The 18,728-nt window shown below is 40.2% G+C and overlaps 1 protein-coding gene across 1 annotated transcript in view; it reads left to right on the forward strand.

Annotated features, from left to right (window-relative positions):
* LOC106084506 (ADAMTS-like protein 1) overlaps positions 1-18,728 on the forward strand; it is a 206,898-nt gene that overhangs the window by 135,063 nt on the left and 53,107 nt on the right. The window contains exons 12-13 of the mRNA XM_059365112.1: positions 8,398-9,566; positions 9,637-9,706. Coding sequence (XP_059221095.1) covers positions 8,398-9,566; positions 9,637-9,706 — 1,239 coding nt within the window. The remainder of the gene's footprint in view (positions 1-8,397; positions 9,567-9,636; positions 9,707-18,728) is intronic.

Genomic DNA, 18,728 nt, shown 5'->3' on the forward strand with positions numbered 1-18,728 from the left:
CTTTTTCCCCATGTTGCCATGATCGGTAAATATGAACTGTTTGGTGGGTGTTTTGGAGCTGGGGCGTCCACCGGCACTTTGCCCTGCAAATAGATATCAAATTCGTTCTTTACTCCCAAATACCGTTGATTTGAGCTCCATATTGCCATAATTGAAAATTAAGTTCAGTTTAGGGGGTGCTTTAGGGCGTATCCACAAACACTTGGCTCCAAAATTGGATATCAAATTCGTTTTCTACTCTCAAATACCTTTCATTTGATTCCCATATTGTCATAGTGGGTCAATTAACCCATTTGACTTATTTTTGGAATGAAAAGCGTCACCTAGGCTTGAACACAAATTTTAGTTTCATATTCGTAATCTACTCCCAATTACCTTTTATTTGAGTCCCATATAGCCACGGTCGGCTAATATGTTCATTTGGGGGTACTTTGGGGTGGGGCGACCTCCCATTATATTTATTCAGTTTTTTACGCCATATTTGTAATCTACTGTCGAATACTTTTCATTAGAGGAACATATTGACATGAATGTTAAATATATATTTGTATAGAGGAGTTTTTGCGTTGCGAAGCCACGGGGCAACTTGGACCCAAATTTTAATACGATATTCATTTTCTAGTCTCCAATACCTTTCATTTGATACCCATATTGTGCCAATCGGTCCACTTTTGGTTATGGATGGCGTTGTTGGTGTAAGGGAAAAGACCGCCCCCATCCGTTATCTAAGAATTATATGGCCTATGTTTCCTTCCAGACAAACTTACACAATTTGTAAAAATGTTAAGAAAATCGGTTCGGTTGATTCTACGGAACAAACAAAAAATCCGAGTCCCATATAGTCATGATGGGTCATATGCCCATTTAAGGCGTTTTTGGGGGGCAGGGTGACCAACTATACTTCGATCTGATTTTGTATGCCAGATTCGTAATATACCCCCGAATAGCTTTCATAAGAGGCCCATAGTGACATGAACGCCCAATATGTCTGTTTGGGGGAATTCTGTGGTTGGAGCGACCCGTTACTTAGACTCCAATCTTAATACCATATTCGTATTATATTTTCCAATACCTTTCATTTGATACCCATATTGTCCCGAACGGTCCACTTTTGATATTGGCTGATGTTTTTGGATAATGGGGGAGAGTCCGCCCCCTTCCGAAATCAACAAATTATAAAGCATATATCTCCTTCGTGACCATATTCGTAATCTACTCCCGAATACCTTTCATTCGAGTCCCATCCATATTGTCATGATCTTCCAAAAAAAAAACTATTTTAGGGGGTTTTAGGGTTGGCGCTTTCCCCCATTTACTTGGACCCAATTTTTAATATGAAATTCGTACTCTTATCCTGAATACCTTTCATTTGAGTACATTTTTTTCCCCGATCAGTACACTTTATTTTTGGATAGTTCTTTTGTGGTAAGGGGAGGGTTCGCCCCCCTTCCGATATCAAAATATTATATAGCCTGTTTCCTTCCAGACCAATTTCAGGGTAATAGGTTTAGCTCTTTTGAGTCTAAAAGCAACAAAAACAAAAACAAACCGACGGGGTCTTAGACGCATATTTTGAGGTGTTACAAACACCATGACAAAATTAGTATAGTCCTCACCATATGGTGGAGGGTATAAAATCTAGATTTTATTCTAAAAAAAAAAAAATTAATTTCATCATTTAATTTTCACAACTTCGACTTTGGGAATATTTGTTTGACTCAGACACTGATACTCTGACTCCACAGCCCTGATCTGAATCATAAAGGGCACTGACTGTTAATGCCCTTACACAGCTAACTGTGACAAATTTCAGCGAAATCGGGTAGTACATGCGGCTTTTATGAGTCTAAGACTTTAAATCTGGATATCGGTCTTTAAGGGGGTTACACAAGGATATAGTCCGATATAGCCTATCTTCGAACTTAAATCACCTATGAACAAGAAAATTATATGCTGAATTTGATATTTTATGTTATATCTTAATTTTTAATGATTTTTAAAGATAAATGTAAGACTCCAAGTTAAACCAAATTTAAAAATGCTGTACATCCTTGCGTATGAGTATTGTTCACCACTACAAGCATTGATCATACGCACCGGTGCACCGGTGTATTAGTTATAGGGCAAAGTATGACTTGAAAAATTTGTTGTTGTTTTATCCATTACTTATATTTTCTACAGATAATTAATTGAAGGATTTATTAAATATGTTCCCAAAGAATCATACATAACATCCCTCCCTTTCTCCACTCGTATAATTTAAATCACCTATTACGTTCGATATTTATGAACTCATTTACCACTCAACATGGATAATAAATTAAAGTAAAAGTTTCTTGGGAATTAATTCGTATATACATAGTAGGACACAGTCCATTGATTATTGGACCCACAGCTCCTACACCACCACTCGAGGGTCATATATTCCAAATAATGTACTGCATTTCGTATGTGCCAATAACACTTGGACCCCCACAAACACAAAATACACTCGCACACAGTTGTTATTATTATTTTGGGTCAATTAGCTTTATTTTATCCTACCCCCCCTTGAGGTTCTTAACATTTAAACCAATTATTATATGCCACAAAAAGAAATGACCAAATTATCCATTCATATTGAAAGTCGACAACCCCTACTTTACCAAAAAAACTCAGAGGGAGACCATATAGATTATACACAAATACAATGTTTAACAAATATATTGATATCATTAAAATCAACCGACAAAATACAAAACATGATAGAAAAACTGGGAGAAAATTTTATGTACAGCAACAAATTAAATGTCACCTTGGCCAAGGCTAGTACATACAGCCTTAATGACTTCAACTTGGATAATGATTTTGAATCTCCATACCCGAATGCTAATGACCACTCAATGGTCGACAAGTGTCTTATTTTGGGGAGGGGGGGAGAGAAAAAGGCCCAGTCATATTTTTCCTCATTAGAGGGGGAACGATGACTTCATGTAGTCTTAATGAAAGCAAGCAAAGCAGGTATGGTAGTAGAGCTTTTGGCCCAAAGCCTTAATAAGTGTTGTTAATGGTTTTCGCCCGTAGGTAATTTAAGTGTCAGTGTCTGATTCTTGATTGACTTGTGCTCTTTTTCGTAGGCAATTTCTGGTAATCAGCCACTTTTCTTTACAGTATTTAATTCTAAAGGCAACAGAAATTTTGTTGTTAGTCTAATTACTTTCATGGGCATTGTATGGTAGCACTGTGTGCCATCAATTAGAGCAGGAAATTGTTTTAGTTATTTTAATTTATAATTGACCTTTTTATGAAACTTTTTGGAAATAAGTGGTTATGGAAAAATTGAAATAAGGGGAAAATATATAAGAAAGACTTTTTATTTTTATAGTTCTAAAGTTCAACTTATGTTTGGAGACTACTAATGATTAACGCCTCTAATCGGTAAACATTTTTCTTTTAATATAAAATTTTAAGAAATTTTAAGGGGACAAAATTGAAATCATAACCAAAAAGGAAAGGCAAAAGTGGGGCGGTGCCGACTATATAATACCCCAAACCTTCCCTACGATTAAAAATTCGGGCAATAGATACATGTATATGAGAGCTATATCCAAACCTGAATCGACTTTTTTCGAACAGATCGTTGGAAAATTGTTGTTACTACGACCACATACATACACATGGGAGCTATTCCCAAATCTGAAACGATATTGATGAAATAGTGCAGACATGTTAAGATCAGTAACAAAACAATCCGTGACAAATTTTGTGCAGATCGGTTGAAAATTGTAGTTACTACGGCGATACATATGTATGGAAGCTATATCTAAATCTGAACCGATTTCTGAACCAAAATCAATAGCGATCGTCCTTAAGTCAAAAAAGTGGCATGTTACAAATTTCGTGACGATTGGACAGCAAATACGACCTGTACCTTGATTACAAGAATACATGGACTCACAGACGTACAGTCGGACATGGCTAAATCGAATCAGAGAGTGAATCTGAGTCTATCGGTATGCTTATCAATGGGTCCAGCACAAACTTGAAATACCCTGTACCACAGTGGTGGTGTAGGGTATAACACGTAAAGGTGTGCTAAGTTCGGCCGGGTCGAATCTTGGGAGTCCACCACCATGGATTCTGCTAAAAATTTATACAAAATAAATTAAGCTGAAGGACATAACTTTACTCTACATTCTTAATTTCTGTCAAACCAGCAAAAATTAAATAAGGCTTATCGAGAGACCAGACCTTAGCCGAATTTTTGAGGTTTTACAAATGAGGAAATAAGCATATAACCATCTTATGGTGGAGGGTATATAGACTAAGGAGAAAACAGAAATCCTTCAACGTGCTTTCCATAGACATCGCTTAGAACTCCTTCCGAACTGTCGGAACAACAATCCCTAAGGGTCAAAAGGATATTGCGCAACAAAAATTAATTTGTGTTTGTTTGTTTGTCGGTTTGTTTGTTTGTTCAGATTGTGTAGGTTGGTCTGGAAGGAAACATAGGCTACATAATTTTTTGATATCGGAAGGGGAGCGGACCCTCCCCCATACCCCAAATATTACCACCCAAAAATAAAAGTGTACCGATCAGGACAATATGGGATTCAAATTTAAGGAATTCAGGAGTAGAATTCCAATTTCATATTAAAAATTGGGTCCAAATAACTGGGGGGCCGCCCCATCTCCAAAACCCCCTAAAATAGGTTCATTGGACGAGCATGACAATATGGGACTCAAATAAAAGGTATTCGGGAGTAGATTACGAATATGGTCTGAAAGAAGAAATGTGCTATATAAATTGTTGATATCGGATGGGGGCGGGCCCTCCCCGTTACCCCAAAAACGGCACCCAAAACCACAAGTGGACCGATAAAGACAATATGGATATCAAATGAAAGGTATCGAAGAGTAGAATACGAATATGGTATTAAAAATTGGGTCCAAGTATCCAGAAAGTCGCTCTAACCCCAAAATGTCTAAAAGCAGACAAATTGGTCGTCCTTATCAATATGGGGCTTAAACGAAAGGTATTCGGTAGTAGATTTCGAATCTGGCATACAAAATCAGATAGAAGTGTAGGGGGTCACCCCACCCCCCAAAAACGTCCCAAATGATCATATGGCCCATTATCACTATATGAGACTCGGCTTGTTTGTTTGTTCCGTAGAATCATAAAAAGGACACAGGTTATATAATTTTAAGATATCGGATGGTGGCTGACCCTCCCTCTTACACCAAAAACTCCACCTAAAGCAAAAAGAGGAGTGATGGGCACAATATGAGTATCAAATGAAAGGTATTGGAGACAAGAAAATGAATATCGTATACAACTTTGGGTCCAACTACCTAGCGGTCCGCCCCAACTCCAAAACTTCTCTAAACACGACTGATGGGCACAATATGGGTATCAAATGAAAGGTACTGGAGACTAGAAAATGAATATCGTATACAATTTTGGGTCCAACTACCTAGCGGGCCGCCCCAACTCCAAAACTTCTCTAAACAGATCTATTCGATGTTCCTATCCATATGGGACTCAAATGAAAAGTATCCGGGAGTAGATTACAAATATGGCATAAGAAATTAGGTCCAAGTAATGGAAGGTCGTCCCACCCCCAAATACCCCCAAATGGGTATATCAGCCGACCATGGCTATATAGGATTCAAATGAAAGATATTTGGGAGTGGATTAAAAATATGACATTAAAATTTGCGTTCAAGTCAAGGTGTCGCTTTTCCTCCTAAAAATACGTCGAATAGGTTAATTGACCCATTATGCAAATATGGGACTCAAATGAAAGGTATTTGAGTGTGGAAAAGGAATTTTGGGGGTACGCTTTAAATCATCCCTTAAACTGAACTTTATTTCCGACTAAAGCTATATGGAGCTCAAATCAACGGTATTTGGGAGTAAAAAACGTATTTAATATCTATTTTTAGGGCGAAGTGCCGGTGGCCGCCCCAGCCCCAAACACCCTTCAAACGGTTCATACTTACCGACCATGACAATATGGGGCTCAAAGTAAAGGAATTTGGGAGTGGACACGAATTTGATATCCAAATTTGAGTCGAAATGTCTCCCCTAAAAAGCACTCCTCATTACCCTAATTTCAAAAATACAAGATCTGTATTTACCAATACAGTAATATGGGACTCAAAAGAAAGGCATTTGGGGGTGGAGTAAAAATTTGCCCAGAAACCGGGCAGGGGTAAACTTTTCACACATCAATGAATATTCCATTAAGGAACAGTGCAGTTCGGTAAAAGTTTTTTAAACTCAGTAATAACGGACTTCCTTTTTATGGCCGAGTCCGAACGGCGTGCCCAAGTGCGACACCTCTTTGGGGAGAAGTTTTCTCATGGCTTCTACCTACCTCACAAATATCGCCAGCATTGGGAGGGGAAAACCACCGCTGAAAATTTTTTCTCATGTTCTCGCCAAGATTCGAACCCAGCCCCAAACTTCAAACAGCCCAACAGACAAACATTTGCTTCATGGTGGCCACCAAGCTTCATAGCCCCATAGTAATTAAGCTAGAGAAGATGACAATCGATCTCTCACTGCGACTGTATACTTCGTACGGCGCATTCCACTATCCGCAATTTGTGGACGCGCACGATAGCTCTCAGCTGAATTTCTCTTGATAACGATGAAAACCACAAAGATAGCAGACAAAAGTTCTGCCTGTGTGATGCTTAGACATAGTTAGCCTGGGCCGAGCATATTTTAAGATTCAGACTTCATGTCAAAAGACAGACGGTCAGAAAAAGCAGATGGATGTACATACAGATAGACAGACAGACAAACATACAAAACAGACAGACAAATATGCAGAAAAAAGACAGACAGACGGACGGACGGAAAACCGCTCAGAGGGACATATAGAAGACTGGCGGATGAAAATACACGTACAAGCTTTGGTCAAAATGGTACTTATGACTGAGTGGCCAACTAAAAATGATGTGATGTACGTATCCGATTATCTATTAAACTGTCCATTTCTTTTCAGAAACTGAAACATGAAAAACAAAATCTCCTTTCTAATAATTTTTTTATCCAAATAATCAAGTTTCCTCAAATTTCCCAAGAAAATCTGAATGCAATGATTAGCCAACCTTGTTTTTCAACCAACTCCTGACCAAAGAAAAAAACTTCAAGGCTTATAAAAATCATTTAATCGATTTTGATTAAATTATTATTTCTGCGGAAATTCATTATTTCCTATGCTTTATGCCTCATAGTTGCCTATTCTCTCTCCCCCACTCTCATTTTTTCTCTTTCCGCCCTATACCAATCAATTTTGGATCGAATTATTTTCTATGATGTCCTTGAAGACCATAACACTCCCGCTGCCAGTCCTAACCCAATCCAATAAAAGTCGACTTCAAGTAGTTTTACTCTTTCCGCTTCTTTTGTCATTTTCTACAATTCGGTTCTCTGGTCTTGGGGCCGGGTATTTTCTTTTACGTTTTTCTATCCTTATTATAAGGAGCTCTTGGGTTTGTTCTAGATTTCATGAATTTCAAATTGTCCTCAGTCTCTGCCTTCAGTTTTATTGATAACGAATAAACTTTGGTCAATAGTTCCATAGCCAAGCTGCCTGTCTGCCGCCCTGCCTGCCCAACCAATGGTCGATGTGACAGCCTTAGTACATTGGCAAAAGACTTTTCCCAGAAAAAGACACTCTTAAGCCAAATGGTATTGGAAAATAATTTTCTTTCAAAGCAAAGCAGAAAAAAGGGCTGATGGCCTTCAATTGTTTTTCCGAAAAAAACAAATCGGAGAGAGAGAAGGGGAGCAAAGTGGATTTTCTTTTCCCTCTAGCAAGAGCTCAAGTTGTGAGTTTTGCAATCATTTTCCATAATAATTTTATGATATTTTGACTTTGCTTGGCTTTTGTTCATTTCCTTGAATATGGACAAAAACTAAAAAATGAGGAAATGGCTCGAATAGATTTATTTTGATTTTTGCTCTCTTTTTTGGCTATGGCAAAAAGGGGTTCAGTTCCCAAACATTCTGTCCCTACACTGTGCGATAGTTTTTTGTCCCTATCAAACTTTTACTAGATCTGTGCCAAGCATCGCATGGAAAATGCTGCCATGGAGACGCGTCTACTTGGCGTCTCCAAAAGATAAGGCCGTTTATTTGATGCCCAACATTGTTGGCCGCCTTGCCAAGACACCAGGCATTTAAACAAATAAATTTTTGTATATTTTTCTTTTTAGTTGTTGTTGTTGTTGGCGTTGAAAGCACATGACAATAACCTCCAACAAGAACCACAAGTTGGGCAAGAGTTGAAACACACAAAACACTCAAATTGGCTTAAACACTGCACATATTGATTTTTTATGGATTAAAGCCAAAATTGAGAACTTTTGTTTTTTTTCTCCTCCTTCCCTCTTCCCTAGGTATATCAAGGAGAGTGAATGGTCACCTTGCAGCGTCACTTGTGGCGAAGGCATACGGCGACGCGCTTACAAGTGCAAAATTTTCCTAGAATTCTCACGCACCTTGGCCACCATAAACGACACCATGTGCGAGGGCAGCAAACCCCATGACGAAGTTGAAAGATGCGTGGAAGAGCCTTGTATGCTGCCCTCACATGGCTATGAGGATCAATATCCCCGCGACTCCATCAAGGTGGGAGTTTCAGAGCCCGGCAAGACTTATGTGTGGCGAGAGCAGGGCTATACCAGCTGCAGTGCCAGTTGTTTGGGTGGTGTGGAGGAGCTCATCATCAATTGTGTAAGGGAGGATAATGGACGTGTGGTATCGCCCTTCTTATGTGCTCCCGAGACAAAGCCAGAAGCTCGCGTTAGAACCTGCAATGATCGTCCCTGTCCTCCAAGATGGAATTATTCAGACTATACCCCCTGTTCCAAGTCCTGTGGCATTGGTATCAAAACGCGAGAAGTGCAATGCATACACGAAGTCACCCGAGGAGGTGAGAATACCATGGTGGTGCCCAACAGCATGTGTCCCCAGCCTCCACCAGCTGATCGTCAATATTGCAATGTCCTAGATTGCCCTGTACGCTGGGAGGTGGGCGAATGGTCCAAATGCTCCCACACCTGCGGCTATGGCTTCAAGGAGCGTAAAGTAGAGTGCAAACAGATTATGGCCCAAGAGCATAAAATCGAAAGGCCCGAATCCATGTGTCCCAGTGCCAAGCCTCCAGATAAGAAGCCCTGCAACATTAAACCCTGCCCTCCAGAGGATCCCAAGCCCATCATACAAATCAGCAATACCACCCACATACAGCATGATCCCAAGAAGTCGAAAATTACTCTGAAAGTAGGAGGAGCAGGTGTGGTCTTCTTTGGCACTCAGGTTAAAATTAAGTGTCCCGTTAAACGCTATAATCGCACCAAAATAAAGTGGAATAAGGATCACAAACCTTTGGCGAAATCCCGCAAATTCAAGGTATCCAAGAAAGGAGCTTTGCGTATATTGGACATAACATTCCGCGATGCGGGTGTGTATTCATGTCATGCTGGTCTAAGCAGCGCGGAGATAATGATTGATGTCAAAGCTAAGCCGGGTCAAAGGCCTGAAGATTTGGAAAGGCATGAATCAGGTAAGGACATAGAAAGAGTTCCTCAAGAAGTTTGAGAATTTTAAAATTTAATGTTATTTCGTATTTTTAGAACGCCTGGTACGTGAAAGAAGTGGCACAGAACCTTTGACTGCCGCCGATATGACAGCAGCTGATAACAGGTAATTGAAGAGAAGTGAAAAGTTGATCAATTTCAGCCGTTTTTGAGTCTATAGGTAACACACAAATAAACAAGGCGCCACACTTTCATTTAACTTTACGAATGAAATTTGCGGGTTTTTATACCCACCACCATAAGATAGCCGGTATATTCATCTCGTCATTCCGCCTTTTAAAAATGTCCGTGCGTCTGTCCGCCGGCCTGTTATTATCACGGTTCAGCCTTCAAAAATTGTCGATTTTTCCTTGACCTTCTTGCTCGGATTTACATCGGCTGGGGGGCTCAATGCACTCCCTTTATTTTGGCCTGCTGGAAGGCTTTGGGTTGAAATGGGCCCTTTCACATCTGCCAGATTTGCCATGCTAGCTTCTTTTTCCCTTTGGCCGATAGCATCCGACTATATCTAGGAGTTTCTGTAGCTCAGGAATTATGTTTTGGGCGTCCATGGTGATGTTCATCTATTTATGGCCTGCCTCAACCTTCTGAGATTTTTTTCTAATGCTTTCTCTGCGGAGAACATAATTTTGGACATGAATTCCTGTCGAAAAAAAATCCTCGACACATCAGTCTCATCCACGTCGTTAGCCGTAGTATCGCGAGATGTGGGTATGTCTTCTTCTGCAGCAACATCAAGTATCCATAAGTAAACGCATTGGGTTCATCATGCTCTTAAGAACGGTTTGCGTCTGGTTTGTTGGTGTTTCCATCAGTGCAGTAGAGTTCCAACTTGAAGCCCTTATCTGTGTTCGCAAATGTAGTCAACCTATATTTTGACGCCAAGGGTCCTTTGGCATGCAATGAGGTTTTTGCGAGAGTTTACACAAGAGCTTTGAGTACTTGTGTTCAGAACCAGGTAGGGCTTTAATCTGGATAACATATGAACAGAATCTACTTTAACAACACAATGGCTAGGAGAGACAGAAAGTTGTCCAAGACCTGTCAGGGTTCAACTGGACGGAGGCAACGTTGGGTTTAGCCGGAAAGCCCTTTTGTGTGTGATATACCTCCCACTTATTCAGGCAACAGAATACCACAGCTGTAAACTCGTTGCATGAATCCAAATCCGTTATCAAAATCATATGTCAGTGTACATGCCTGGTTCAGGGTCCCCTTGATTGGGGAGTTCATTGGGGCATCACTCTCCAGACTGCCTCAGACTGGATACTTGGCCAAATGCCGGCACCCGTTCGCCAAGCCGAGAAGGTGTCGTCCGGTACATATGTCGTTTTGTAGTATGAGCTCAATACGACGACGCCCGTGAACGGGAGCTGCTTATTCTTCGCAGATGACCTATGACCTATAGGTCATCCAGCTTTGCGCCACCTGCTGTCCCCGGTAATAGCTTGAGGTCCCAATTCATACTTAAGTTTAGGTTGAAGAGGAGGCCGCCGTGGCGCAAAGGTTAGCATGTCCGCCTATGACGACGAACGCTTGGTTTCAAATCCCGGCATGAACATCAGAATTTTTGTTAGCGGTGGTTATCCCTTACTAATGCTGGCTACATTTATGTTGGGTACATTACTTAGCGTCAGGATAAGGGACGTTCAGTTTCGCAAAAAACTCAACCACAGGTCCTTGGACATCTTAAAACCTGCAGCACCAGCCAATGCCTTATTCGCGGGATCAGTGTAGAAGGCGTCCATATAACCAAGAAGGTCGCGCAGTAGAGATCTCACTGATTCCCTAGCAAGGTCTGCGACAATCAGCGATCCATTACTGGCCAGCTCGTTTACCGCTTCGTTCCCAAACTCACCCTGATGGTCTGGCATCCAGCAGAGCCTGACAGCCTTTCCCATGGTTTGAAAAAGCTCCTTACATCTCCTAACCAGTTTTGACCTCTTGCGGCTCAACGCCAGTACCTTCCCTGATTCCAAGAAATTCGATGAAGACACCTCCTCCAGTGCTCCTATCCAATTTAGACCGATCGCTTTTCGGGAAAACGACTTCTAACCTATCAACAAGGAAGAACTACCCTGGAATATAATCAGTCGCCGCATATACACCGGCAACACCATCCCCCCTAAGAACAGAAGAATAGTTTAAGCACAGTTGTCCAGAGCTTTGTTCCACACCAGACAACCATGGGTGAAAATTGGCCGAACGACCGCAGCAAAGTAAAAGAAAATCGAAAAAATAAAACTAGTAAAAAATATGCCGTGTGAGAACGGGTAGAGCTATATTTTTTGAATTTGGAATGATTAAAGATGAAGTGCCAGCGAAATCGTGTGCAAAGTTTAAATGTCCTAGATTGTCCACGCGCTTTGACCCCTAAAGTTGGTCACCTCGGTATTTCGAAAATTTGTTGGCGCTGCAAAATCTTCTTTTGTGGTCCGATTTTGCTGGATAGTGCTCAAAAAATCCCTACAAAAAAGTCCGCTTGAAACCTATCTCGTCTTGTTTCGGGGATATTCGACTATTAATTCTTATGCCCTACGACACCACTGGGATACAAGGAATTATAACTTTGTGCATTTGTGCACCTATAAAGTAACGATAGGATAGGAGTAGAGCGCATTCAGTCTCTTTTTTCCTTTTTTCTTCCACGATTGTACTCCAACTTAAAACACCACGCTTCACCCGGTGAAAAGCACCAATAAAGTTTTCTGGATATTATGCCAAGCCTGTTGACCCTCCCTCATCTGGGTACCTTCATCACAGCCACATGAACGAGGTCCGTAAAACGCAGCTCCTAAAACTTATCTCAAAGAGTCGAATGACAATCGCTACTGCCCTTTGCAGCATAGCAGGCAGTACGCAAATGAATTCCCTGTCTGGACTAACTTACGCTCCGTTTTAATGTCCTCAATCAAGGACAGTGACTCGGGACATTGTAGTATCAGAGGGATATCGATACCATCCGGTTAAAAATTTAGATTAGATTGGGACCGGACTTACCAAGAATATTGAAAGTCATAAAAAAAATATCACATGCAAAATTTTATCCATGGATGGTAATTTGCATCTAGAGGCCAACGAAGTCAAGTGGAAGAATAGTTTCATATGAGGGCTATATCCAAATCTGAATCGATATGGCCCTTTGGCAATCCCAAGCAACCTACATCAGTAAGAAGTTCAAATGCAAATTTGCCCATTAACATTTCACTAAGGAATTGAGGCAAATTTTTCACATATCACTGAATGCTGTCTGATTTAAATATTAAGCACAAGGATAAGAGACCTCAAGGATAAGTTCAAGGATAAAGGACCGAGTCCGAACGGCGTGTCGCAGTGCAATACCTCTTAGGGAGAATTTTTAACATGGCATAGTACCAAACAGCCAGGGAAGGAGGGAATAACCATCGCTGAAAATTTTTACTGATGTTTTCGCCATTATTCGACCCCAGGCCTTCAGCGTCATATACGCACATGCTAACCTCTGCGCAGTGGTAACCTCCTAACTAACTCCTCGAAATATTCGTCTAAGACCCCATAAAGTACATATTTTCTTGAATGTCAGGACATTTTTAGTCGATGTAACCATGTCCGTCCGTCCATCTGTCTGTCGAATGCACGTTAACTTTCGAAGCTAGCCGCTTGAAATTTCGCACAAATTCTTCTTCTTGGTGTAGGTCCGTTGGGATTGTAAATGGGCTATATCGGTCCACGTTTTGATATAGCTGTCATACAAACCGATCTGGGATCTTGACTTCTTAAGCCGCTAGAGGGCACAATTCCTATCCGATTTGGCTGAAATTTTGCAAGAGGCGTTTTTTTATGACTTCCAACAACTGAGCTAAGTATGGTTGAAATCGGTCCATAACCTGATATAGCTGTCATATAAACCTATATTTGGTCTTGACTTTCTGAGCGGCTAGAGGGCACAATTCTTATCCGATTTGGCTGAAATTTTGCACGACGTGTTTTATTATGACTTCCAAAAACTGTGCTGAGTATGGTTGAAATCGGTCCATAACCTGATATAGCTGTTAAATAAACATATCTGGGGTCTTGACCCCTTGAGTCACTAGAGGGAACAATTATTGTCCGATTTGGCTGAAATTTTGCATGAGGTGCTTTGTTATGACTTTCAACAACTGTGCTAAGAATAGTTGAAATCGGTCCGTAACCTGATATAGCTACCATATAAACCGATCTGGGGTCTTGACTTCTTGAGCTACTAAAGGGCACAATTATTATCTGATTTGAATAAAATTGAACATAAGGTGATTTGCTATAACTTCCAACTGATGGGCTAAGTATGGTTCAAATCGGTCCATATCCTGGTATAGCTGCAATATAAACCAATCTGGGATCTTGGCTTCGTGAGCCATTAGAGCGCGCAATTAGTATCCGATTTGGCTGAATTTTTTCATAACGTTTTTTGTTATGACTTTAAACGACTGTGCTAAGAATGGTTCACATCGATCCATAACCTGATATAGCTGCCATATACACCGATCTGGGGTCTTGACTTCTTAAGCCACTAGAGGCCGCAATTATTATCCGATTTAGCTGAAATTTCGCAAGAGGTGTTTTTTTATGACTTCCAACAACTGTTCTAAATATGATTCAAATCGGTTCATAACCTGATATAGCTGCCACATAAACCGATCTTAAACCTTGACTTCTCGAGCCACTAGAGGGCGCAATTCTCATACGATTTGGCTGAATTATTGCATTAAGTGTTTTGTAACTTCCGCCAACTGTGCTAAGTATGGTTCAAATCGGCCCCCATCTGTTATGGCTGCCATATACACCGATCTTAAATCTTGACTTCTTGACCCCCTAGAGGGCGCAATTCTCAATTTTTCAATTTTTTTTTTTTTTTTTTTTTGGTACGACTTCTAAAAGCTATGGGAAGCATGGTTCAAACTGGTACTTAACCTGATATTGCAGCCATATATACCAATTTGGGATCTTTACTTCTTGAGCCTCTAAAGGGTGGAAGTATTATCCGATTTGGCTGAAATATTGTACAATGGCTTCTCTCATGACCTTTAACTTACGTGTCGAATATAGTATGAATCGGTTTATAGCCTAATACAGTTCCCCTGTAAACAAGTATGCTCCGAAATGAACCATAGCTTGATAATGTTCCAAAAGCATTCCAATTCTTCCAAAAGCATTCTTCTTTTCTTTGTGTGCCTAAAAAGAGATACAGCGCATAGAACTCGACAAATGCGATCCATGGTGGAGGGTATATAAGATTCGGCCTGGCCGAACTTAGCACGCTTTTACTTGTTATTATGTCTTTTACGCTGTATTTGAACTCCTCTTCAGATTGGAGAGCGTCATTCTTTCATAGATTTTTTTCAACTCTCTTCTCAGAGGGTACTTAAACAAAAGACTGCTAAAAAAATATATGGTATTTACAAAATTACCTTAAGCTAAATAAGAGTAGGGCGGACTTACACAAATACAAAGGCATGCTTCTTCAGCTGCATTGTTATTTTTAAATAAATAACACCACACTGTGTGTGTGTGTGTGTGGATGATGTCTAAGGATATGCATGTTCCAGAAAAACAAACAATAACCACTTAAAGTTTAAATTAGAAACTAGAAATTGCTAAAAATAAACTTTGAGAGGAGAGAGAGGGAGAGGGGAAGGAGTTTATTCTTGTATAAAAACAACAACAAAAACAAAACAAACACTGGCAAAAAGTTAGGTTTTGTTTAAATGTGTAACAACAGTACTCAACTCTGCAACTTTACATCAAAGCTTCAACAACATTTGACAAATGTTTGTCTATGGCGGTTGAATGAATGCAACCAAATTGCGAATATTCTTCCTGTGTATAGAGTTTAAATATTTTATAACATGCCTACACTCACACACACACAAAAACTGTTCTTCGATGGCATGCTATTCTTCATTACATAAAAAATTTTAAGCTTTGTGGTTTAGTTGATTTTTTTTTTTGCTAAGTCAACTTTTGGACTAAAGTTATGTTAGTTCAGATATTAGATATTTGTTTTTACAAGAAATGAGGGAAGAAACTTCAAATGAGCAAAATGTGATCAGAAGTGCTAGACTAAAATAAAAGCACATTCGCTCAGTGGTTCAGAAATCAAAAAAGCCAGTTAAGATGGTGGTGGGTTTTCAAAATTCAGCTCAGCTGGGAATAGCGCTCGCTGTAAATTTTCTGGGAATTGTACAACCGTTACACTCGTCTCCTAATTGGACCTCCGCTTTCATAATTCAATTTTATTTTCTTGTTATCAAAGTTCAAAATATTTCCATCCTTATAAAAATTAATTTACATTTTAAATAAAGCCAATTAATTTGTTAAATCCCTTGGATTTGTTGTGAAACAAAGTTCAACACAAACTAGGTCACCCATTCACAAGCAACAAAGGCTAACTCGTCTACCCCCTCCGCCCCCGACATGTATGTGGCTAACTTTAAAGACCACCTGAAAAGCAATGAAGCGGCGATTTAATACTTGCCTTGCCACTTGACCATATAGGCATTTCATTTGTTGGTCATTATGCCAAACAGCAAGGCAAGGGAGACCAATTGCATTTGTGGGGGGGGGGGTCAGAGTCTATGTCTGTGTCTGAGTCTGAACAATTTACCAAACCAACTCAGCCTCAACGGAACTCATTGCCAGACCATCGTCATACATCATTTATGAGGTTTTTTTTCCTTGGAATATTTCTAGTCAAGCTTTTCATTTAATTGCGAACATACAACAGCAACAATAACTACACATCAACTACGACGACTGACTATGTATTACGGTTGAGTTCTTGTGTTTTCACTACACTCTAAAGGATGTGGCTCCTTTGGTTTTCTATGACCACCACCTTAGAGTGGGGGTATGTTCATTTTTTCAAACCTTTTGTTACAATTCTGACCAGCGTTTTGCTATCCAATTAAGTCTCTAAGAAGTATTAACGATTTTGGGAGCCACCGTAGCGCAGAGGTTAGCATGTCCGCCTATGGCGTTGAACGCCTAGGTTCGAATCCTGGCGAGACCATCAGAAAACACGTACAAGCGTGTTAACTTCGGCCGGGTGGAATCTTATATGCCCTCCACCATGGATCGCATTTGTCGAGTTCTTTTCCCGGCATCTCTTCTTAGGCAAAACAGGATATAAGAAAAGATTTGCTCTGCTATTACAGCGATATCAAGATATGGTCCGGTTTGGACCACAATTAAATTATATGTTGGAGACCTGTGTAAAATTCGAATAAGAATTGCGCCCTTTGGGGGCTCAAGAAGTAAAATAGAGAGATCGATTTATATGGGAGCTGTATCGGGCCATAGACCGATTCAGACCATAATAAACGCATATGTTGATGGTCATGAGAGGATCCGTCGTACAAAATTTCAGGCAAATAGGACAATAATTGCGACCTCTAGAGGCTAAAAAATTCAAGATCCCCGATCGGTTTACATGGCAGCTATATCAGGTTATGGATCGATTTGAATCATATTTAGCACAGTTGTAAGAAGTCATAACGAAACACGTCGTGTGAAATTTTAGACAAATCGGATAAGAATTGCAGGCCACCGTAGCGCAGAGGTTAGCATGTCCGCCTATGACGCTGAACGCCTGGGTTCGATTCCTGGGGAGACCATCAGAAAAAATTTTTAGCGGTGCTGGCAACATTTGTGAGGTACTATGGCATTTAAAACTTCTTTCCAAAGAGGTGTCGCACTGCACTAAGAGCGTGTTAAGTTCGACCGAGCCGAATCTTATATACCCTCCCCACTGGATCGCATTGGTCGTGTTCTTTGCGCTGTATCTTTTTATAGACAAACAAAGAATAATGGAAAAGATTTTTTATGCAATTGGAGATATTGTATATCAAGTTATAGTCTGTTTCGGACCATAAGTAAATGAAATGTTGAAGACCATTGTGGAAGTCTTTGGGAAATATTTCAGTCCATTCGGATAAGAATTGCGCCTTGTAGGGACTCAACAAGCATATTCGGTAGATCGGTTTATATGGGAGATGTATCAGGCTATAGATCGATTATGACCATATTAGACATGTATGTTGAAGGTCACCGGAGAATCCGTTGTACAAAATTTCAGCAACATCGGATAAGAATTGCGCCCTCTAGACGCTTTAGAAGTCAAGATCCCAGATCAGCTATATCAGGTTATGGACCGATTTGAACCATACTTGACACAGTTATTGGATATCATAGCAAAACACGTCATGCGAAATTTCATTCCATTCGGATAAGAATTGCGCACTCTAGAGGCTTTAGAAGTCAAGACCCAAGATCGGTTTATATGGCAGCTATATCAGGTTGTGGTCCGATTTGAAACATACTTGACACAGATGTTAGATTTCATAACAAAACACGTCGTGCAAAACTTATATGGCAGCTATATCAAAACATGGACCCATATGGCCCATTTACAATACCAAACTACCTACACTAATTAGAAGTATTTGTGCAAAACTTCAAGCGGCCAGCTTTCCTTAAATTAAATTTGGCATGTAGGTAAAACTTACCTACCTAAGAATTACTTCACTCCATCTGATCTTCTTAACATCAGGCCGAAAATAGCCTTATGAAAGTGGTGTATCCCTGAAGCTAATAGACCGCGTACAGAAGAGAGCGATGGCGTTGATTGGAGACAGTGGCGTATCCAACTCTATTGCCTCCCTTCGTCATCGTCATAATGTAGGTTGTTTGGCGCTGTTCTATCGGTACCTTCATGGTGTGTGTTAGTCTGATATTAGTCTTCTTATTCCTGATGTAAGGATGTATGTCAGGGATACTAGACATTCTAGGAACTCACACCCGTTTGTAATTGATTGGCCAGCGGACCGCATAACGCATTATAGAGAGAATTCTTATTTCGCCCGAACCGTACGTATGTGGAATCGACTTCCGGTTAATGTTTTTCCCACCCACTTTGACATCCAAAGATTTAAGACAAATGTCAATAAGCACTACTTTCTTCAAATCTTACTCTAAAGAAAAAAATTTGATATTTTTTCTAAAACGACAGAATTTTGATAACAAAAATGAAAATCTATCGAAATGGATTTAGGTCAAAGGATTTCCATCAACGCTATCGCGAAGGGCTGAACATTGCTGATCTATGTTTATTT

This window comes from Stomoxys calcitrans, chromosome 3, assembly GCF_963082655.1.
Source record: "Stomoxys calcitrans chromosome 3, idStoCalc2.1, whole genome shotgun sequence".
NCBI classification, from domain to species: Eukaryota; Metazoa; Arthropoda; class Insecta; order Diptera; family Muscidae; genus Stomoxys; species Stomoxys calcitrans.